We start from the raw sequence: 23,376 nt of genomic DNA on the forward strand, positions 1-23,376 counted from the left end.
TCACAGTTCCTGCTGGAGTGACGTCCAGTCTCCCCGCAACTTGTAGCAATCCTGCTTTATCTTGTTTGCCTTCCACTTCCATTCACCTGAAACCTATTCGTATCTCCTCTTGAAGTTCAATATTGACAAAGGAGAAGTTGGGGACCTTCCTCCTCCCCCCCCCTCCCCTACAGTTATCTCCTAAGTCACTGTGATAACTTTATGCACTGCCTCTTGGCCCTTTATTGGCTAGGTATACTGCTGCCCTTATCCGCCGGGGCATCTCTGTCGCTCTAACCGGTTCCTCACATCCTTGTGGACTCTTCCCCGGGTGAGGTTACTGTGTCAAAGGCATCGTGGTTGTCACAACCCAAACTTCTCAACCTTGTGTGTGTGTGAGAGAGATCACCGTCGTCCTGTTATAGAATTCTACGATGGTTGTGCAAGAGTAGCTTGTCGGGGGGGGGGGGGGGGACCCATACTGGAGTTGACTTCCTACATGTTGCCATATTCCGTCTCTTGCAATGTTCTCGTCTAGTATAGGAACTGACCGCCGCCGCAGTTCGGCGCCTTGGGTTAACTTTCCTTTTATGTATAATGGCGCCTTGGTGGTTCTCCAGATGGCACAGTGCTGGCTCTCCTCCAGTCATCTGCTGGTTCCTCTTCCTATTGACTTCAATATCTTTCCAAATGGTCAACATTGGACTACAGCTCCTCGTTCGGGTGTGCGTGCGTGCGCGTGGGGGGAAGGGGGGTGGGGTGGAGGCGCGGCGGCAGGCATCAGCAATAACAGTGCAAGATAAAAACTGGTCCTGAACCCAGTCAAGGTTGCGAGAGAGGGGAGGGAGAAGGGAGGGAGAGGAAGAGGAGGGAGAGGAAGAGGGAGAGGAAGAGGGAGAGGAAGAGGGAGAGGAAAAGGTAGGGAGAGAGAGGGAGATCAAGAGGGAGGAAGAGATAGAAGAGGGTAGTATGGTAGAGTAGTAGTATTACTACTAGAGGCTAGTTAACCTAGGATGCTGATCCATTCTAGAATTACCAATAAAGCTAAATTACATTTTTTTTCGTATGCCATTAAAAACGGGGCCGAACCAAAGGGCCGACAATGCATGCGTATATATTACTCTGTTATACGCGCACAGCGCCCGAAACTACTGGAGCGCTCGGGAGCCGGTCGGCCGAGCGGACAGCACACTGGACTTGTGATCCTGTGGTCCCGGGTTCGATCCCAGGCCCCGGCGAGAAACAATGGGCAGAGTTTCTTTCACCCTATGCCCCTGTTACCTAGTAGTAAAATAGGTACCTGGGTGTTAGTCAGCTGTCACGGGCTGCTTCCTGGGGGTGGAGGCCTGGTCGAGGACCGAGCCGCGGGGACACTAAAAAGCCCCGAAATCATCAAGATAGCCTCAAGATAGATACCTTACCTTGCGGTGGTTTCGGGGTTCAAGGTCCCCGCGGCCCGGTCTCTGATCAAGCCTCTTGGTTGATAGTCTGTTCAACCAGACTGTTGGACGCGCTGACGTATGAGTCACATATGATCAGATATTCTTTGGAGGTGCTTATCTAGTTCTCTCTTGAACACTGTGAGGGGTCAGTCAGTTATGCCCCTTATGTGTAGTGGAAGCGTGTTGAACAGTCTCGGACCTCTGATGTTGATAGTTCTCTCTTGAACACTGTGAGGGGTCAGTCAGTTATGTCCCTTATGTGTAGTGGAAGCGTGTTGAACAGTCTCGGACCTCTGGTGTTGATAGTTCTCTCTTGAACACTGTGAGGGGTCAGTCAGTTATGCCCCTTATGTGTAGTGGAAGCGTGTTGAACAGTCTCGGGCCTCTGATGTTGATAGTTCTCTCTTGAACACTGTGAGGGGTCAGTCAGTTATGTCCCTTATGTGTAGTGGAAGCGTGTTGAACAGTCTCGGACCTCTGGTGTTGATAGTTCTCTCTTGAACACTGTGAGGGGTCAGTCAGTTATGCCCCTTATGTGTAGTGGAAGCGTGTTGAACAGTCTCGGACCTCTGGTGTTGATAGTTCTCTCTTGAACACTGTGAGGGGTCAGTCAGTTATGCCCCTTATGTGTAGTGGAAGCGTGTTGAACAGTCTCGGACCTCTCATGTTGATAGTTCTCTTTCAGAGTACCTGTTGCACCTCTGTTTTTCAACGGGGGTATTCTGCACATCCTGCCATGCCTCCTTGTCTCGTGTGATGTTATTTCTGTGTGCAGGTTTGGGACCAGCCCCTCTACTATTTTCCACGTGTAAATTATTATGTATCTCTCCTGCCTGCTCACTAGAGAATACATATTTAGGCATTTTAGTCGATCGCAGTAATTTAGATGGTTTATTGAGTGGTTATGGCAGTGAAGGATGTGTGGGCACTGGTGGCGCGCCTGGGTGCAGATTACACCAACGTGATGGTGTATCTCCCATGGCGATGAGCGTGGCGTCCTTGGGGTTAATATTACGCCTGATTAGAGAGGCTGTGACGCCAGCCATGTTGACGTCGCTCACACACCAGGCATACTGATGACCCGACACTCTCCCAGCTCGGTTTCTGCTTCCTGCCCCTGCCAATACTAAGCAAACAATGCTTTGTATATGTACTGTGTATACTACATACCACTGTATACTACATACCACTGTGTATACTACATACCACTGTGTATACTACATACCACTGTGTATACTACATACCACTGTGTATACTACATACCACTGTGTATACTACATACCACTGTGTATACTACATACCACTGTGTATACTACATACCACTGTGTATACTACATACCACTGTGTATACTACATACCACTGTGTATACTACATACCACTGTGTATACTATATACACGGTGTATAATGGGTTTACATATATGGGTACAGGATGGCAGGCAGCCACCAGCTCTCCCCCCCCCCTTGCCGTCTATCCTACAGGAACACACGCACTCACAGGATGCAGCACACAACTGTCAGGTACCTATTTACTGCTAGGTGAACAGACACACAAGATGAAAGAAACTAATCGTTTCTCAGCCGGAATCCAGCTCTTGTCCTTGTGATGGTACTCGTGGACACTGACTAATCACCTACGTGTGTGTGTGTGTGTGTGTGTGTGTGTGTGTGTGTGTGTGTGTGTGTGTGTGTGTGTGTGTGTGTGTGTGTATGCACGGTCGAACATCTGTTCTCAAGCCCTGCCTTTAGACCATCAGTAGTTCAAAGCGGAGTGCACGCAATTGTGTGAGAGGCCGCATTAAGCGCGCGTGTTAGTATGCGCGACTCCAGCTGTTGTCAGCTGCGGTAGACTCAACAATGACCTGACAATGTTGAGCCGTGCAACAGATACGGCTCTGGAACACGCTCCAAGTGGACCCCTGGAGTAAGACTCAAATGGACACCTGGAATTAAGGAACCAAGTTCCTTACTCCGATACTTCGTCTCATCCTCACATCGGACACAGACAATGACACAACCTATACAGTAGGGTCGTATCATCCTTAGCAGATAATACTGGGATCTGTATGGGGAAAAGATAACATACAGGACACAGCAAACTTCCAAACTGATATAAACCCGTGTCCCCGCGGCCCGGTCCTCGACCAGGCCTCCACCCCCAGGAAGCAGCCCGTGACAGCTGACTAACACCCAGGTACCTATTTTACTGCTAGGTAACAGGGGCATAGGGTGAAAGAAACTCTGTTCATTGTTTCTCGCCGGCGTCCGGGATCGAACCCGGGACCACAGGATCACAAGTCCAGTGTGCTATCCGCTCGGCCGATCTCTCTTTCTCCCCTTCACAAACATCCCTTAGCGAGGCTTCCCGCTCGTCTTGCAATATATATATTAACATCCTCCAGGAGCCATCAAGACGCCTCATCTTACCCCTGGAAAACATCACTGAAGGACTCGCCCCAGGCGCTGCCTCATCTTACCCCTGGAAAACATCACTGAAGGACTCGCCCCAGGCGCTGCCACACTCTCGAAAACATTGCTCATTTCACTCTTCGGACTCCAGGTGATTGGTGCTCCTGGAGGACCACCAATCACCGTGACGGACCCCGGTCCTAATCTGCTCCCTGTCAGTCCCTGGTCCTCCCCGGGTGACCTGCTGGCGATTACGGCCAAGGACAACCTGGAGAATGTTTAAGCTCCCCAATTGTCTGGGGATAATAGAGAGAACATGAGCGGAGGAGGAGGCTGTGGCGGCAAGGATGGCAGGAGGAGGAGAGGTGAGGGAGCAAGTTGGGACACTGGAAATATATAAGTAAATCCAAGTACACAGTGGATCCTACGGGCTCGCCATAGCCCGTGCTACATGGACACTTCGTTCTGAGTAGCTAAATCTAAAAACAACAACAAAGTGGATAGATACAAGACAAAGCTTGAGTGGTGCCCAAGCTATAATGCAAAAAACTCTACTATCCCTCGAGGATTCGAACCTGGGCGGTCAGGGGTCACCACAGAAAGAGACTAGGACGACGACCTGAACTGGAGAAATGGTTCAGTCTACTAAAGTTAAATTCAAGTAAATGTAAAGTAATGGGATTAGTGTGAAGGGAGCAGAAGGCCGACAACAAGGTACCATCTGGGAGGTGAAATCCTTCACGTGTCAAGTAGACGGACAGATCTGGGGGTTGATATCACACCGGACCAGACCCCAGAAACCCTCATTAAAAGGATATCAGCGGCGTATGCCAGGCTGGCCAACATAACAACTGCCTTTAGAAACTTGTGTAAAGAATTATTCAGAACCTTGTATACCACGTATGTCAGACCAATCCTGAAGTATGCAGATTCAGCCTAGAGTCCATACCTAGTTAAATATAAGATAAGGTTAGAGAAGATTCAGAGGTATGCTACCAGACTAATCCCAGAGCTGAGAGGTACGAGTTAACAGGAAAGGCTAGAGGAATTAAACCTCACACCCTTGGAAGACAGAAGAGTAAGAGGAGACATGATCACTACCTACAAAATTCTCGGTGGAATTGACAGGGTGGACAAAGACAAACTGTTTAGCACGGGTGGAACCCGAACAAGGGGACAGGTGCAAACTTAGTACCCAAATGAGCCACAGAGACATTAGAAAGATTTTTTCAGTGTCAGTAATTAAATGAAATGCATTATGCATTGATGTGGTGGAGGCTGACTCCATTCACAGTTTCAAATGTATATATGACAGAGCCCAGTAGGCTCAGGAACCTGTACACCTGTTGATTGACAGTTGAGAGGCGAGGCCAAAGAGCCAGAGCTCAAATCCCGCAACACAAGGTGAGAACACTGGCTCTCCAGTAATATCACCACTCCGACAGAGAAAAGGTGAAGATGATCACAGCAAATTAGTTAATTACGAGACTTTATTTAGCTCTTCAACGATACAAAAATCACAAACACTTGTTCACAACGAGACACATAAAAGCAAAGGCTAGAGAACTTGTGTTCAGTCTTAGGCTCCCACTAACAAACACAGTGAGCTAAAAAAAACAACTAGAATGTGTCGTTTAAAGAGCCTTCACTAGCCGCTCTTGAGTAAGACAGAAACATTCCCCCCCGTCTACTCCTCAGGAATTTCCGTCAATGCTAACTTTCCCTCTGGCGGGGAGGGGGGGGGGGGGGGAGGGGGAATTAGTTGCAAATGACATTTAGATGGCACGATGTGGCCTGCAAAACGTCTTGGCACACCTTGTGGCTAACTGCTGATTACCGGTGATGAAACTAGGTAGTGGTTAGGGGGGGGGGGGGGGGAAGAGGGAGGGCCCCCGGGGGGGGCTGGGGAGGAGGGGTTGTGGGGGGGGGGAGGTTGAAAGTTTTTTTTGGGGGGTTTTTGTTCTAATATAGAGGCTACAATATATTCAGACAGTGCTAACCCGCCTAATACACAACTCTCCGTGTCCCCTACATAGGCAGGGGTCAGGGGTACCTGTTTACCCTATATTGAGTGCGGTGGGTTAATGAGTGCTACTCACACACAGGATGTGACTGAGAGGCATTTGTAAAATGTAAATCAGATTTCTACTAACTAATGTGCTCTGTTCCTGTTCGTAAACTGAGGAGCTCCAACAGATCCACAACTTGTTAAACTTTCAATGTATTCACCAACTTGTAATAAACATACAATAAAGCACAATAACAAACAAAAGCCGTAACAAACAAAAGTCACAAAACAGTAACAAAAAAACAAAAGTTACAAAAAAGTAACAAACAAAAGTCATCATCTCTGACTGCCCAAACACCCCAAGCTTGTGGCTGCTCCATCTTAGACACCAGCCTTTTATAAGCAACGGCATCAAACCCATTTTGTTAATCTAAGATACAGTCTACCTAGATTTTTTTTCTCTCATAATTCAGCAACCTTGTGATAGATCTGTGAACTTGGTCAGACAAGACTTTGCCCTACTAAATCCATAGCTGCCTTCCAGTGAACAGTTTATTCTCCTGAGGCGCTGCAATGTTCTCAACCTCATTACTTTCTGTGGCGCTAATGAGGGGAGACTTGGCACTCGTCCCCTCGTCTGACAGAGCAGTCAACAGCAACATTTTGAAGTCAAGTTTCTCATCGTTACGGGCTCACCATAGCCCGTGCTACATGGACACTTCGTTCCGAGTTGCTAAATCTGAAACAACAACATTCTCATCGACAAAATACTCACAAGACGCCAACATTTCCCTTTCATAACGCCAACTTTCCCCCACAAACGTTCAAACACCATCATCATGTCCCATTATCTCCCCACCATCTCTAACTGGCCATCTTTCCCCTCCCTGCCCCTGTTGGACACGCCCGGTGGCCAGATAACACACCTAGTGCTACTTTCTGGGTCATCTCTTTCCCCTACCCTCTCCTCTCCTCTCTCCTTCATCCCCCTCTCCTCTTCCTCCTCCACCACCACGTCTTCGGTCCTGTCGCTATGTACCGTTACACCGTCTTTCTCCACTTCCTCCAGTCACAGGCACGTCCATACCTGCTTTACAGAGCCCCCGAGAACGCCAGGAACGACCTTACGTGGTCCTGGAAAGAGGATTGTGTAGAGGATTGTGTATAAAAAAAGAAAAAACAAGGTTGAGGGAGGGAGGGAGGGGGGGGGGGGGGGAGGGAGGGAGGGAAACGACCTATTGGGTAGACCTGGTCTGCTGGTACACTAGTAAAAGTATGGGGGGGAGGGGGCAGCCAGGTGGGGTGACCTGGTGGCTGCCAGTCACCTTGCCTGGCTCTCTCCACCGTCGTGTCATCACCTGTTACTTGACACCCCAGTAACTTGTACAACTGTTACTTGACACTCCGGTAACTTGTACAGCTGTTACTTGGCACCCCAGTAACTTGTACAGCTGCTCCTTCAACAATGTCCTCCCCCCCCCCCCCCGCCTTCCCTGTTAATACTAGCAGTTAGATAACTAACTTTACAAGACAGTCATTGCCTTAACTGCGACAATCCTTGTGAAGGAATGTCACCCCTGTCATGTGCCGCTGTAACTTCCTTGCCTACACCGCCCACGGGATGGGTATTGGGCGCATAATAACTAAACAGATAACTGAACAGATAAGTGAACACAGCAAGGAAGCGGGGACGGGCCAGGCGCCACTCGCTCAGTCTGGTTAATTAGGCAACGGTTGGCTTTCTGAGGTAACGAGTGAACGGGGGGCTCCAAGATAACCAGTGAACGGGGGGCTCCAAGATAACGATTGGACGGCCGCCAGGCCATAAACTAGATGTAACTCTCGTTAATAAAAAACATGAAATCAAGTCCGAATTCGTAACAATGAATTTGAATATAAAGACTGATGGTTTAGAAGTGCCAAGTAGCACCAGCTGGGCCAAGTCCTGGATAAGTCCGCCATGAGGACGTCAGAGCACGTCCGCCACATGTGAGTAAAAACACCTGGTCCTCTCAACCTGTTACGTCCTATTTATAACGAAATGGACCTGCATGCGTTAAAATGCAGCCTGTTAGGTGGGTTGATCGGGTTCGTACGTTTCTGGTTAGGCAAACCCGCTGAATATATTTTACGGAGTGGCATGACCCAGCAGGCCTACCGTGCTGCTCTGGTGGATGGATAGATGGATGCAGGGGTCGGGGTGGATGGATAGATGGATGCAGGGGTCGGGGTGGATGGATAGATGGATGCAGGGGTCGGGGTGGATGGATAGATGGATGCAGGGGTCGGGGTGGATGGATAGATGGATGCAGGGGTCGGGGTGGATGGATAGATGGATGCAGTTGTCGGGGTGGATGGATAGATGGATGCAGGGGTCGGGGTGGGTGGATAGATGCATGCAGGGGGTCGGGGTGGATGGATAGTAACGGTCAGCATGTACCTAGCCTTCAGGCTGGTCAGTGTAACGTGGTTCCCTTTCACTACTATGCTCCTAACCCCCGTCCCCACCCCGTGCCCCCCCCCTTTCACTTCCCCTCTCCTCTTCTCCCCCCCCCTCCTACGTCTTCCTAGCCCCCCTCTCCCTCTGCCCCTTCCATCGCTCCAGCTCCCCCCTCCCCACGCCCCTCAGTCCCTACCCCACCTTTCATTTCCGCATAATCGAAGGCTTTCTTAACGACCAATTGTAACAGCGGCGCCGTCTTGTGGACGAATTCTGATTTCTTCAACGACTACGAAGAACTGTTGCATCTCTTGCAAGCAAGGCCGTCAAGAAACTACAGTTAAGATGCCTCTCGCGTCTTACGATTCACAATTTATCCCAATGACTGACACGGTAGAGCTGTTGGAGGAGACTTAGTCTCCATTCCTGAGCTCTTCTGGTCTGACTGGTCAGTACATCAGAGGCTTCAACACCGACCCACATGTTGACGGTCTCTACATTCTTCAGCCACATTCTGTTACTGTTACGTGTAAGGCCAATGTCCTCAAGGTTCCCCACCTGGTCCCCATGACTTCTTGGACAACCAGGAGTTGGCAACCACGACGCACGGCGCTCGGCCACTATCAGCCTCATGCTTGGCAATGCCATTCTCAAGAACCTCACTTCGACAGCCATGAGTTATTCTTAGGATGACGAATTTGGAACGTGTTCTCCCGAAGAGAGATATATATACGCGAAATCAAATCAACTTATCATATAAATGTTCTGGTACAGTCTCCAGCTCAGACTTTGCCTATATGACTTACTATTTCAATTTGTTCCTAATGGAACAAAAACTAATAATAGGCATATTAAATAAATGAGTTTATAAGGTGAGGCTTCAGATGAGGTGATGGTGGACTAGGATAACAGCTCTTTTAGCCTACAGTTTCCTTAGGAACACAACACCATTCCTAATGAACCTTGGTCTTTATTTTGTCTAAACTAAGAGAAAGGGAAGGAGAGAGAAAGACGAGAGAGAGAGAGAGCGAGCAGGTGGGAGGGAAAAAAAGAGGGGGTGGGGAAGAAAGAAAGGAGACGGGAGAGAGTGGGGGTGGGGAGCATAATAAACTGGTAGGGGTGGAGACAAGCTCCATCCACAGATTACTAAGTAGACAATACAGCACTTTGCCATAGTTTATATAACAATACTGAGAGGTAACAGGTGGAGCCCAAGAACCAGACCTGTCTACCTAGAAACAAGATGCATATAGCCTCCGTTTTCTTTTAAGGGGGCGCACGGGCCGCGCTTACACTAATATTAACGCCATACATTAACAATTTCTTTAAATTACTACAACACACTGAAAAACACTGTAGTGTTTACGACACGTGTAGGTGGTGAGGGCCCCCCCCCCACTTCCTGTGCCGCATGTGACAGTAAATGGTTAGCACACAACATGGCTGTACTACGACCCTGCCCAACAACTTGGACTGGTGGATAGAGCTCATTCAGTCCTCAGACCTAGTCCATTCCATCCTGCGGTCGACCCCAGGACGCATTCATAAATTTTAACTGTTCATCCAAAACCGGAATTTTCTCATATATAAATATAAATTGTTATATATTAACATACTGTGAATATTTTGGCATTGGTTAGGTGAAGTGTTTAGGTTCAGTTAGCGATTATCTGTATTTGTAGTACGTGGGTGAAGCATTTACAGCGTTGTGGTTCGAACAAAAGTCGTCAGCGAAGCACTTGTTCCGGAAATGTTCGGACGTCATGAGTCTTTTGTGTAAACCGTTTTTCATTCATAAACAGCGGGTTTGGCGGGTCCATGGAATCACTTTTGCCCTTTGTTTATGAGGACGAGCTGGTAGAGCGACGACCTCGCTTCTTGCAGCTCGGCGCTCGATCCCCGACGGTCCAAAGTGGTCCAAGGACTATTCCTTCCCTCAGTCTACCCCAGCTCCTGCTCCTCATATCCGTACCTAATGATATATATATATATATATATATATATATATATATATATATATATATATATATATATATATATATATATATATATATATATATAGTTGTTCTGGCTTAGTGCTTTCTCCTGTTCATCGCTGTCTCTTTATCTCTTAACCTATACCGTTGATAGGTTGAGTAATAATTGTAAATATGAAGTAATAAGATGCTTATCTTAACATACTAAGAAGGTTAGGTGAGGTCGGTGTTTTCTATGAAGCTTTTCAAGGTAAACTAAAATATTTACAATCAATTAGTAAGTCACATATGCACTTATTAAATAAGCCAATATTGACTATAAGCAAGTACGAGAACGGGTTGCTCTTTCCCAGACGCAGCACCGAGGGCTCGTACGAGGCTGCACGGTATTCTCAGTACTCAGGCCTCATCACACCGCTATTTGCACGTAACAGGGGCACGTATAGGCGCTAATTCACCGGATATTAAACTAATAGCCGGGAGACTGGTGGTTAATGCCGCGGGGGAAACACTCGTGGTTAAAGCTAGACGGAAGACGGGTTGTGCAACTTGCTGCAAAGACAAACATTTCTCAAACACACACACACACACACACACACACACACACACACACACACACACACACACACACACACACACACACACACACACACATACACACACACACACACACACACACGTGATTGCGACGACGAAGACCGGCATTTTAATGACTTGCCGAGGAAGCGCATATGGCGGAGATGGTATTGTAGCGAGCATAATGGAGATGTGCACAATATTACGCTGTGTGTATTGGCTCCTCCCGCTTTAACACGGTCGGACGGGGGCAGAGACGGACGGGGGCAGACACGGACGGGGGCAGAGACGGACGGGGGCAGACACGGACGGGGGCAGACACGGACGGGGGCAGACACGGACGGGGGCAGACACGGACGGGGGCAGACACGGACACCCCCGCGCCGACTAGAATCGTGCCCTGTCTAGCTAGTGTTTAGACGGATAACGAGACGGCACAACCTTCCTTGTTCCTGTCATCTTGCGACCCCTTTGGCAGGTCACCACTGTGTCTCAGGGAGGGGGGGGGGGACTCTGCCCACCACGTTTGACAAGAAAAAGCGTTGAGGAAACACTCACACTAAATTAGAACACTACAAATCATCTCTTAGTAACTGCCAGTGTTCGGAAGGTGTTCCTTAGTTATTACTGCTGATCCTGCCTGCCCCCCCCCCCTCCCCCTCCCCGCCCCCCGTCGTGCAAAATCTAATGACATCAGTGCCGCCTTGGAGGATCTGATTATATATCATTTCATACACTCAGGAGACATTAATGAAGGCATGTTTCGTGTCAGCAAATACATTATAAATTGAACGTTGCCAAACATACGATCAACACTCATATAGGAATAGATTTGACCAGTCCCTTATGGTCTATCACATATAGATAGATACATAGATATACATCTATATTCTTTGGCGAGTCTCACTGTTTTAGAGAGGATACACACACATGTTTGGTCTTAGAGAGGATACACACACATGTTTGGTGAACTTAGTTTAGATTCGTCTAAAGAGCAGCAGCAGCAGCAGCAAGCTGCCGTGCGGTCACTGGCCTCGCTGAGGGGCAGAACTGACACTACACAATTACAGGGAGGCGTTCGAGCCGCCACGAAATATTACTGGCGCCTGTTTCAAACAACAGTGACGGCCCCTCTCCCATAACCCTCTAGCCCTATTAATAATAATAATAATAATAATAATAATAATAATAATAATAATAATAATAATAATAATAATAATAATAAACAGTAATCACACTAACGTGATGTATCAATGAGAATCAATAATAATATCAATAATTTATCATTATCAATTATTATTATTTTACTATGTACAAACACATCAACTTAAGCCAATGGAATAAATTGATATTCTGCTCAACTCTGGCGGGTCCAAAACTAAGCTAGGAGAGAGGAGGGGGGGGGGGGGGTCATCCCTGACCTTTGACCCACTTCAGGAGGTCAGAGACGTGACCTGAGATCCCGCCAAGGTGGACGAAGACGCTACCCAACAATTTTCCTTAAGGGCTCAAGCCAGACGCAGATGTTTACAGAGTGTTATTGTGGCTCTGTGTTAGTTGCAGAATGTTGCGTCACGATGCAAGCGCGATAAGATGGCGCATCTGAGGAGAAAATATCGAGGTTATACAATAGACTCGAACCAGCGTCCCTGGACCCTCCAGGCACATGCACTGGGCCGACTGAACACTAATGGGCTCAGAAAGTATCCGAAACTTTTTTATTATTATTATTATTATTATTATTATTATTATTATTATTATTATTTTCTACCACAGACGTGGCCACACGTTTACAATGCTAACCAGCATATATACATATTCTTCAGTCCTCCGTGGACAGGGTTAGAGATCTGTTAAACATATAATTCCTTTAACAGAAGTGGTAAGAAGCGATAAGGGCAACAGAAAACGGGAAGAGAAGCGAGGGGGGGGGTAAACTAACCTATAATTAATGACCCATCGTTAAACCACCAAGAACACAGGCGGCACTAGCTAATTACAGCTCAACGTCCTAGTTAGTATCTAAGACTTCCCCTCCCGTGAACACCTACCAACCAGCCCGTTCTCTCTCAAGTTGTCAGTAAAAAAAAAATACATCTGTTTTCCCTATCCATAAACATAAGAACCCAAGGAACCAACCTAACCTAACCTGTCGAGGCCGACAGAAAACGTTATTATTACAATGCGTTTACCTGAAGCAAACCTGTAGAGGGTCTCGAGAGTTCTTCTACTCCCCGAGCCTGGCCAAGGCTCGACTTGTGACAACTTGGTCCAAGAGGCTGTTGCTTGGATTAGCCCGCAGGTCCACATATCCACGACAACTCGGTACTTCTTGCATGAACTTGTCTAGGTGTATCTTGAAGATATCCACCTTTGTTTCGGCAATAGTCTAATGCTTGCTGGGAGGGTGTTGAACAGCTATGGAGCCTGATCAACCAGGGTGTGATTCATACGTCAGGCTGCGAGCAGCCGCGTCCAACAGCCTGGTTGACCAGTCCAGCAACGAGGAGGCCTGGTCGACGATAGGGCCGCGGGGACGCTAAGACTCGAAAACAACTCAAGATAACCCCTGATGTTCAGACAGTGTTCTCTGATTGTGCCTATGGCACTTCGACTACTCTTCACTGGTTCTATTCTGTATTTCCTTCCGTATCTTTCGCTCTAGTATGTTGTTACTTTTCTGTGCAAATTTGGGACCTGGCCCTCCAGTATCTTCCATGTATATATTATTTGATACTTCCCTCGTCTCCTTTCCTGAGAGTAAATTTTGAGAGCTGTGAGATGGTCTCAATTTCGATTTATCGTTTCTATGCGTGTCGTATATGTTCTCTGTATTACCTCTAATTCAGAGATCTCTCCTGTTCTGAAAGTGAAAGCGAGTACCAATCAATACTCAAGAGGATGATTGATAAAGATTAAGCCACCCAAGAGGTGGCACGGGCATGAATAGCCCGTAACCCAAGACGAGACAGCACCAGTGATTTAAATAGTATTAGCATTGCTGTGGTTGTCTCTGAATTTGAACGTTCTCATAATCCACCTTATAATTCTCCTGGCCGCCGCTATATTTGCTCAGTTATGTTTAACATCAGGTCGTCAGACATAATTCACAGATCTTTCACGTGGTGTTTTCCTTCTATGAGTAAATGTCATTGTGTCCTGTACCCTGTATTTCGTTTAAGTTCCTCATTTCCACCATACCTAAGTTCCTGGAACTTATCTCCGTTAAACATCATGTTATTATCAGTTGCCCAATCGAACGCCTTATTAATATCTGCCTGTTAGGTTTTCAGTGGCTTCTACAGAGGAAATTTTCATGCCGATTTTTGTATCATCTGCAAAGGAAGACACGAAGCTGTGACTAGTATTTTTGTCTATATCCGAGATAACAATGAGAAACAGCAGTGGTGCAAGGACTGTGCCCTGGGGTACGCCCCCTCTCCCTTTGTATGGTATTTTTGTACCGTTAGATTTGTCTGTGTACAATAATTTTTGTGCTCTCCAGCGTGTTTGTTCACACGAGCATTTTCTGGTAGTGCGTTGGCGTACACTTCCTTGCCTCCCTAGCGAACCCGAGTGCCTCAGCCACCAGCTGTGGGAGTAAAATAGTTCTAGCATAGTATTTGGTCGCACAACACACCTGCTTAACACAACTGACTCGTTTACATATGCCTGTCCCACTAAAAATACTTCCGCGTTTAAACATGTGTTCCTGCACATACCTGACACCCACACACCCGGCAGATCCCGCCACTGTCATATACCTGCAATCTGAGTAACCAGAGAGAAAGTGCCAGGCGAGCTGTACCCTGGGTGGTGAGGGTGGAGGGGGACCAGGAGCAGGAGGACGGAGCAGCAGCAGGACGGAGGATGGAAAAGAGGAGGAGGAGGATGAAGAATGAAGAGGAGTGGGATGGAAGACTTATTTTGTTGACCATTTGTGAGCGGGTAACCAGGAGCCCCCCTAGCACCGTACAAACACCTCGCCTCATCTACAGGTCAACATTCCGGGTGTGACTACTCCTGTAGAGAAGTGTAGTATTTCGGATGTAATAGAGCGGGGGGGATGGGGGCCACTAAACACTTAGTCTGTCTTCTATCCCTTGGCCATGTAAGGGGCCAGCACAGCGACACACACACACCTGCAGGAGTAAGGGGGAGGTGTGTAGTGGTGGTGGTGGCCAGGGCAAGAGGTGTGATAGTGCCGTTGGAGGATGCTTGGAGGAGTAGGTCAGGGAACCACAGCCGTGATCTCTGACGCACCACCGGCGGGGTGGGGGGGGGGGGGGGAGGGGGATGATGGGGTGTGTAACGACACCTCACTTGTTTCAAGTACGAGAAGTTGATGGTCCTCACGACCATTATCTACGGACGAGGGAGCCCTGAGATAGGGCTGGCTTGGTCGGGCGCTAAGGACCGAGATACAGGAGCGGTGGGTCGTCAGCCCACTCACACACCACACCTGCCCTGGGGAGGGAGTGGTGGTGGCGGCTGCACCACACACCTGCCCTGGGCAGGGAGTGGTGGTGGCGGCTCCACCACACACCTGCCCTGGGGAGGGAGTGGTGGTGGCGGCTCCACCACACACCTGCCCTGGGGAGGGAGTGGTGGTGGTGGCGGCTCCACCACACACCTGCCCTGGGGAGGGAGTGGTGGTGGCGGCTCCTCCACACACATGCCCTGGGGAGGGCGTGGCGGCAGCTCCTCCACACACCTGCCCTGGGGAGGGAGTGCTGGCAGCTCCACCACACCTGCCCTGGGGAGGGAGTGGTGGCAGCACCACCACACACCTGCCCTGGGGAGGGCGTGGTGGCGGCTCCAACACTCACGCTTTCATTACAACCAAATAAAAGTTTACATTTAACTGGCCCATTGCAACTATAAATGGCCTCTGCCTATTAGATCTGAGATCATTAGGATCCAGTAATTGGACCCCATTACGTGCCACGAGGCTATAATTAAATGGGCTCCTTACATGGAACCCATATGCTTACCCAAGCTTTACCTTACCTAATAGAGCCCGTTCTTACCATTCGCGACCCAAGAGGCCCTCTAACATGTGGTGTTAGGGCCTCTTAGGTCAGTGAAATAGTTTGATAAACTGTGATTAGTGTATTGCTGCATCTTTTAGCTCGGTAACTAGCGCAACAATGCTGTAATTTGCTGAGCTGCGCGGGCTTTACTGTTAATCTCATGTGCTCATTATGTACCTCTGTAACCTCTACCACACTCAGGGTGGCCAAGGGGTTCACACACCACACTCAGGGTGGGCAAGGGGTTCCCCCACACGACACTCAGGATGGGCAAGGGGTTCCCCCACACCACACTCAGGATGGGCAAGGGGTTCCCCACACCACACTCAGGATGGACAAGGGGTCCCCACACCACACTCAGGATGGGTATGGGGTCCCCACACCACACTCAGGATGGACAAGGGGTCCCCACACCACACTCAGGATGGGCAAGGGGTTCCCCACACGACACACAGGATGGGCAAGGGGTTCCCCCCACACCACACTCAGGATGGGCAAGGGGTCCCCACACCACACTCAGGATGGGCAGGGGATGCATAACGAGTGAACTAAAAGCATGTACAACAGACACTAACCCGGAACACGGGCATCACACTAGATGCCAATACCCTCCTGGAGACCCATAACAGCGCGGGCCCGCCACCCACTCCACCAATGACCACAGTTATTGGGCTAAAAACTCGTCCTGGAGCCGCTCGCTGGGTCAACCATCTCCCTCTCACTAGGTCCCTTCCATCCCGATTCCCTCCCTCCCTCTCCATATCTCCCATATCTCCCCCTCATCCCCCCCCCTCCTTCCCATTCTCCCCCTCCCCTCCCACCCTGTTTAACCCTCTTCCAGAATACCCCCTCCCACCCCATCGTAGATGCCAACAGGAGCTCCTCTTCCTTGACAACGCCCCAGTCCAAGATTGTTGGCGGAATTCTGGGACTCAAGAATAAAAATGATCTTAAATAACAATAACCAAGGCAAAAAAAAAAGCCTAAGGCAAATCGAGACGGTTTCGTAACCTTAGCACGCACATACACCTACCCTTAACACAAGGCTTGAGTTTGGCCGGCATCTCTAGTACCCTCCAGGACTTTCACTCGCCTTAAAGAAACTCAACACGCAAAAACTAGAAGCAGTGCAAAACATGTCCATAAGAAGAGTGACAAAATACCGTCTACCGTATGACCAAACCATTCAGGAAATTCATGAAGCCCTCAACATCCAACCACTAAACATGTGAGCAGAGCCATGCAGTAATAGAAAGTCAACTCCAAGATGAGTCACTCCAATCCAACAGCTGGGGCAGTAGTAGTTGTTGGATCAGTAGTGGTAGTTGGTGGTGGTGGTGGTAATTGTTGCAACAGCAGTGGTAGTAATTGCGCACGCGCACTCAAAAGACTACAATGACAGGTAGCAGTAACAGACAAGCAACATCAATTACAGAGAGATGAACACCAAACGCGGGACCAGTAGAAACCACAAGCAACACCACGCCAGGACCTTTGCACGCCCAACACTTCGAAGCCTGCCAAGAGAACTCAAGCGCAGTTCACAACCACAACCGATGCACACCAGCCGCAAACACAGCGCCCTTCACAGACTGTGTGACTGCAAGCAAGTAATATACCCCCCCCCTTCCCCTTCCCCAAATCGACGACCTCTGGGCCCGTAAATATGAAGTCGGAAACGACAGTTTTTCTTTATCCGTTCACAGCTTTTTTCCCTTCCTCTTCCCTCGACGACCACAGTGACGGTATCGCCACGGGACCTCGAGCGGCGTCACACTGACACCCTCGTGACGGCGCAGGAGGTCATGAAGGATCTTGGGACGCCCCACACACCAGTACACAAGCACAGACGGTGATATCCCAGACCGCGACGTCTCTGGTTAGCGTTGTGAATACGGGGAATAAGGGTTGCCTCCTAAGGACAATGGTGGAGGTGATGTAACTGTTGCCTTTCACGGCCGGGAACTTATAAATCAGTTTACCGAAGTGCTTCTTAACGTCTAAGGCGAAAAACAGACTACGATGTGGGTTGTTTTGGTTCCTCATGGACGTTTCAAGTCTATGGCGTATCTTAAGTTATAATGACCAAACTACACTTCAGAAAACGAGGGAACGACGACGTTTCTGTCCGTCCTGACCTGATAATGATCCAGGACGCACCGAAACGTCGTCGTTCCTTCATTTTCTGACGTATGGTTCGGTCATCGCATCTCCAGCCACGGTATTGTGACCCATCGTCTGCATCACACACAGATCACACTAACGTGATGCATCAAATGAACAAATCCACACGGGCCGTGACGAGGATTCAAACCTGCGTCCGGGAGCATCCCAGACATGGAGTAGAAATTCGGTTTCAACCCTTTTACCCTGTCGTAGCTCAGTCGATTAAGGCACTGTCTGGGATGCTCCCGGACGCAGGTTCGAATCCTCGTCACGGCCCTTGTGGATTTGCTCATCGTCTGCATATTTTAACCCAGCCTCACATGCCCCGGTCCAGTCTGTCCCAACGTAACCCTGGTCCAGCTTGGCTAAGCGCAAGCACACTTAAACAGACGAGTTGTATGGTATTTAATCTGGGACGAAAGTTTGCAGTCATCGTCCTCCTCATGGGTACATATTCATTACTTTACACTCGAATGGCGATATTATGCATTAAGGACAGAGGTAGCCAGTTGCTCCTAGAGCTCCAGCAAGGGGAAAAACTCGTTAATGTAGACCAACACCAATCACGCCAGAAAGGCATCTGTGGCTAAACAGAGCTTCGGGGGAATTCTTTGCGACTCTCTTGCTCCCCTTCTCCTCACAGCCGAGCCATCGACCAACAGAGGTCCCTGACCTACCCCCTCCTCCACCTCCCCCCCTGGGTCCTCTACAGTGACCGCGGGTCAGAGGTCACGTAAAGAGGCTCTAAATCGCTGGAAAACTCTAACAATCTCCCCCCCCCCCCGGCCAAGTACCCGAATTACCACAAAAGAAACTGCACATCGCACTCTCTCAATGGTCCCTAACTGCTCTTCCTACTCTTAACTCAGACTCTTTCTCTTCTATCATTCAGTGTTTTTATCTCGTCTTTACTTTTTTAGCGATCTTCCCCCCCCCCCCAATGTCATTCATGGCGAATTAGGGCTTTTATCTTCTTGGTGCTGTTGTTGCGACCGCTGCCGCTGCCGCTTTTGTTAATAGTATTAAACTTTTGCGTTTCTGTTGCGTCGTCACCGTTCGTCGTCTTTGACTTCGTGTGAACGACAGACAAGTGACGGCTCCGTGTTACCATTCAACATGGTTACTCACCCCTCCACCCCACACCTGGGGCCTGGCCCACACCTGGGGCCTGGCCCACACCTGGGGCCTGGCCCACACCTGGGGCCTGGCCCACACCTAGGGCCTGGCCCACACCTGGGGCCTGGCCCACACCTGGGGCCTGGCCCACACCTGGGGCCTGGCCCACACCTAGGGCCTGGCCCACACCTAGGGCCTGGCCCACACCTAGGGCCTGGCCCACACCTGGGGTCTGGCCCACACCTGGGGCCTGGCCCACACCTGGGGCCTGGCCCACACCTGGGGCCTGGCCCACACCTGGGGCCTGGCCCACACCCATGCCCACACCCCGGAGAGACAGGACTTGGGCACTAATGGAGCCACGGTTTTCAATACGAGACGAGAAAGATTGTCAGTAACAACATTAAACATTATGCAGTCTCCGTGGTGTAGTGGTTAAGACACTCGCCTGGCGTTTCGCGAGCACTTTGTCCTGGGTTCGTATCCTAGCAGGGAAAGATTTACTGGGCACCAATCCTTAACTGTTGCCTCCAATTACCCACAGTAAAATGGGTACTTGGTTGTAAAAACGATTTTTCGCGGGGTCGTATTCGAAGGAACATGGATTAAGGACTTGCCCGAAACGCTACGCGTACTAGTGGCTGTACAAGAATGTAAGAACTCTTTGCATATTATTTTATATATATATATATATATATATATATATATATATATATATATATATATATATATATATATATATATATATATATATATATATATATATATATATATATGTCGTACCTAGTAGCCAGAACTCACTTCTCAGCCTACTATGCAAGGCCCGTTTTGCCTAATAAGCCGAGTTTTCATGAATTAATTGTTTTTCGACTACCTAACCTACCTAACCTAACCTAACCTAACTTTTTCGGCTACCTAACCATACCTAACCTATAAAGATAGGTTAGGTTAGGTTAGGTAGGGTTGGTTAGGTTCGGTCATATATCTACGTTAATTTTAACTCCAATAAAAAAAATTTGACCTCATACATAATGAAATGGGTAGCTTTATCATTTCATAAGAAAAAAATTAGAAAAAATATATTAATTCGGGAAAACTTGGCTTATTAGGCAAATCGGGCCATGCATAGTAGGCCAAAAAGTGAGTTCTGGCTACTAGGTACGACATATATATATATATATAAATCCATACAATGGACACATGAGGGTGGCCGCAAAGCAAAGTATATCATAGAAACAAGTTCAAATACTTATAAGATATATTCAAAGTTTATAAGAAAGCCACTATAGTTATACCCAGCGTGTCGGGCACACAGTTTAGGTAGATGAAGCCGGTCTGGCTTCACAAGGTGACCTAGCTATGATTTCGGGGCTCAACGTCCCCGTGGCCCGGTCCTCGTCCAGGCCTCCACACCTATTCTCTGGCGCTAACTGGCTATATAGAGCTTCTGGAGAAGACACTGGCTAACAAGAAGCGTCACTTCGACGTGTTTGGCGCTGCTGTTGTTGTTATAGATTCAGCTACTCTGAACAAGTTCCAAGTAGCACGGGCTATGGTGAGCCCGTAACTTACTTGGCACAGGAGCGGTGCCGAGTTCGACGCTCTTGGGTGCGGAACAAGTCTCCTGGAACACATTCACCTCTCCCTCCTTCCCTCCCACTTGACCTCTGACCCCGCCGAGTGCCTCAACCCTCCAGCACCGCCATCTTCTCAACCACACTGCAAGCCGGAAGTCATTATATCTTACCTTATTACAAACCTGACACACACACACGCAGGAGCACACGCGCACACTCACGCACACATGCCAAAGATGTAGCCCGCAACAACTCTCTGGCGCTCATGTAACCATTTACTGCTAAGTGACCAGAGGTATCAGGTGAAAGAAAATCTGCCATCAGGAATCGAACCCGGGCCAGTGGACTGTGAGTCCCGAACATTCACCACTCGGTGCACCCAACAGATCAACCGAAGGTCATTTTCCTTCGTTGCCGTTTCCTGGAACCTCTTTCCTGGAACCTCTTTCCTGGAACCTCTTTCCTGGAACCTTTTTCATGGAACAAGACCGCTTCCTGGAACAATACCGCTTCCTGGAACCTTTTTCATGGAACAAGACCGCTTCCTGGAACCTTTTTCCTGGAACAAGACCGCTTCCTGGAACCACTTTCCTGGAACCTTTTTCATGGAACAAGACCGCTTCCTGGAACCTCTTTCCTGGAACCTTTTTCATGGAACAAGACCGCTTCCTGGAACCTCTTTCCTGGAACAAGACCGCTTCCTGGAACCTCTTTTCTGGAACAAGACCTTTTAATGGAACTCGAGGATTTTTAGAAGCTGAAATGATACAAGCCGGCGAGTGTACCTTGAGGAAAGAGTTTAGAATGAAGAGAGCCCCCCTCTCCCGCTCCTCCCCCCCCCCCCAGGACATGAAGATCCTCTCCAACACCTGTACCAGGTCACCGTGACAAAGGTCACACCACACAGTAGAAAGGAACCATAACACAGGTGTGTGTGTGTGTGTGTGTGTGTGTGTGTGTGTGTGTGTGTGTGTGTGTGTGTGTGTGTGTGTGTGTGAGAGAGAGTGTTATTCCAGTGCTCAAGCTGGTCAGTTTTTTTTGTTCCTGAGGATGATGTAGTGTTTTTGTTGGGTGCTGCTGCTTTGTGTTGAGAGTGCCTGAGCTGCAACTAGGAGGGTATGTCCCGGCAGCTGGGAGGGTGGCCCCTGGGAGCTGGGAGGGTGGCCCAGGGAACTGGGAGCGTGGCCCCCCCTAGCCGCTGGGAGGGCGACACTGACAGAGTACCCACAGTGGAAGAAATTGCAGAGATTATTAATACACAATTATTCCTTCGACGCAAGAGCGACATCACGCAACATTCAGCTAACCTCTGGGTTAGGTTGACGGGTCTCAGTTCGACCTCTCTACAGGCAGAAACAAAAAACGGAAAGGGGTTATTCTCCGAGGCTCCACGCGACCAATGGGGTTACTCCCTACAGACTCGCCTCCCACCATCAGCTTCCAGCATGCCTCTGACCACGATGGGGAAAACACACCGAGTGTCCATGAGTTACTGCCACCGTGAATCAGGACGGACGACACACAGTACCTTCCTCCTTCAGGAGGAAGCCAACGACGACGACGACGATGATGTCCTTTCTCCCTTTTTCCCGCTCACACTCTCGCGCGCGTGCGAGGACCTATCTTGTCCCCTTTTGATGCCCTGCGACCGGCCTGCCATCACCCGTGGCGGCCACCGGGCAGCTCCCGCCGCGAGGGCGAGTCAAGCTCCACCTGTAACAACATGGTCTACACCTCCAGTGCAGGATCGCAACACGCTGATGCTGCAACAGTGATCAGTTATCACGACACGCCCCAAGGAAGAGCAGTCAAAAGAGGAAGCAGCTGCAACAAAAGCGTCAACTGCAGCAGTAAGAGCAACAGCAGCTGGACCAACGAGAGTAAAAGCAGCTGTGATAAACATTAAACTGTTGCTGATTATTCTGCTTAATAAACTGCCCACCTAGTACATTAACGCAGCCTCTCCGAGCCTAACGCATTAAGAACACGTTAAATACCACCATATCCCATTGGTGTGGCAGCTAAGGAGGATGCCCCGACACTATTACTACCGTCCCGTCGTTAAACGAGTCTTGGGCCTCCATAACCATTAATCATGATTAACGAGGCGTTCTCTAGTTCGATAATTACAAGAAGGCGTAGGACCGACGTCTCCCTCTCCTAAGCAAAGGTCATTAAAATACTTCTTAACTCCTCCCTCGAGTCGATAAGACAACACCGAGACGATCGGCGCCATATTTGTCGAGTTTAATTGGTTGTTTCAGTGGAGAACAAATTTTGTGGGGCTCTGATTAGTTTGCCTCTGCCGGGGATCGTACCCGGGCCCTTAGGACTACGAACCCAGAGGGCTGTCCACTCAGCCGTGAGGCCCCACAATGATTAGTTTCTTGCTGCGAGGAAAGTTGGTGTTGTTAGGGCGTGGGTTTGATCACAATGATGTACAGCTTGTTGGGGCCCACACCGACCTTGATGGCTTGTGTTAAACGCTTCACTGCTGGACCGTCCGCTTGTTACAATCACCCAAGAATGCAGAGAAGTCACAATAACGGGGCTGTAACAATTAGCCCAACAACCCCCTATATATATTAAAAAAAATGGCAATGTTTTGGTCCTTCCTGGACCCCTAATACAAGGTTCCAGGACGGACCAAAACGT

General features: G+C 49.0%; 2 protein-coding genes across 3 annotated transcripts in view; both read right to left on the reverse strand.

Moving 5' to 3' along the window:
• The window catches only part of LOC123756743 (rho GTPase-activating protein 18), a 169,081-nt gene that overhangs the window by 83,612 nt on the left and 62,093 nt on the right, over nt 1–23,376 (reverse strand). The window lies entirely within an intron of this gene.
• Nucleotides 21,120–23,376, reverse strand: part of LOC138368704 (uncharacterized) — a 35,755-nt gene continuing 33,498 nt past the window's right edge. The window contains exon 3 of the mRNA XM_069331426.1: nt 21,120–21,478. Within this exon, the coding sequence (XP_069187527.1) occupies nt 21,120–21,478 (359 nt within the window). The remainder of the gene's footprint in view (nt 21,479–23,376) is intronic.

The sequence above is a fragment of the Procambarus clarkii genome, chromosome 26, assembly GCF_040958095.1.
Source record: "Procambarus clarkii isolate CNS0578487 chromosome 26, FALCON_Pclarkii_2.0, whole genome shotgun sequence".
Taxonomy (NCBI): domain Eukaryota; kingdom Metazoa; phylum Arthropoda; class Malacostraca; order Decapoda; family Cambaridae; genus Procambarus; species Procambarus clarkii.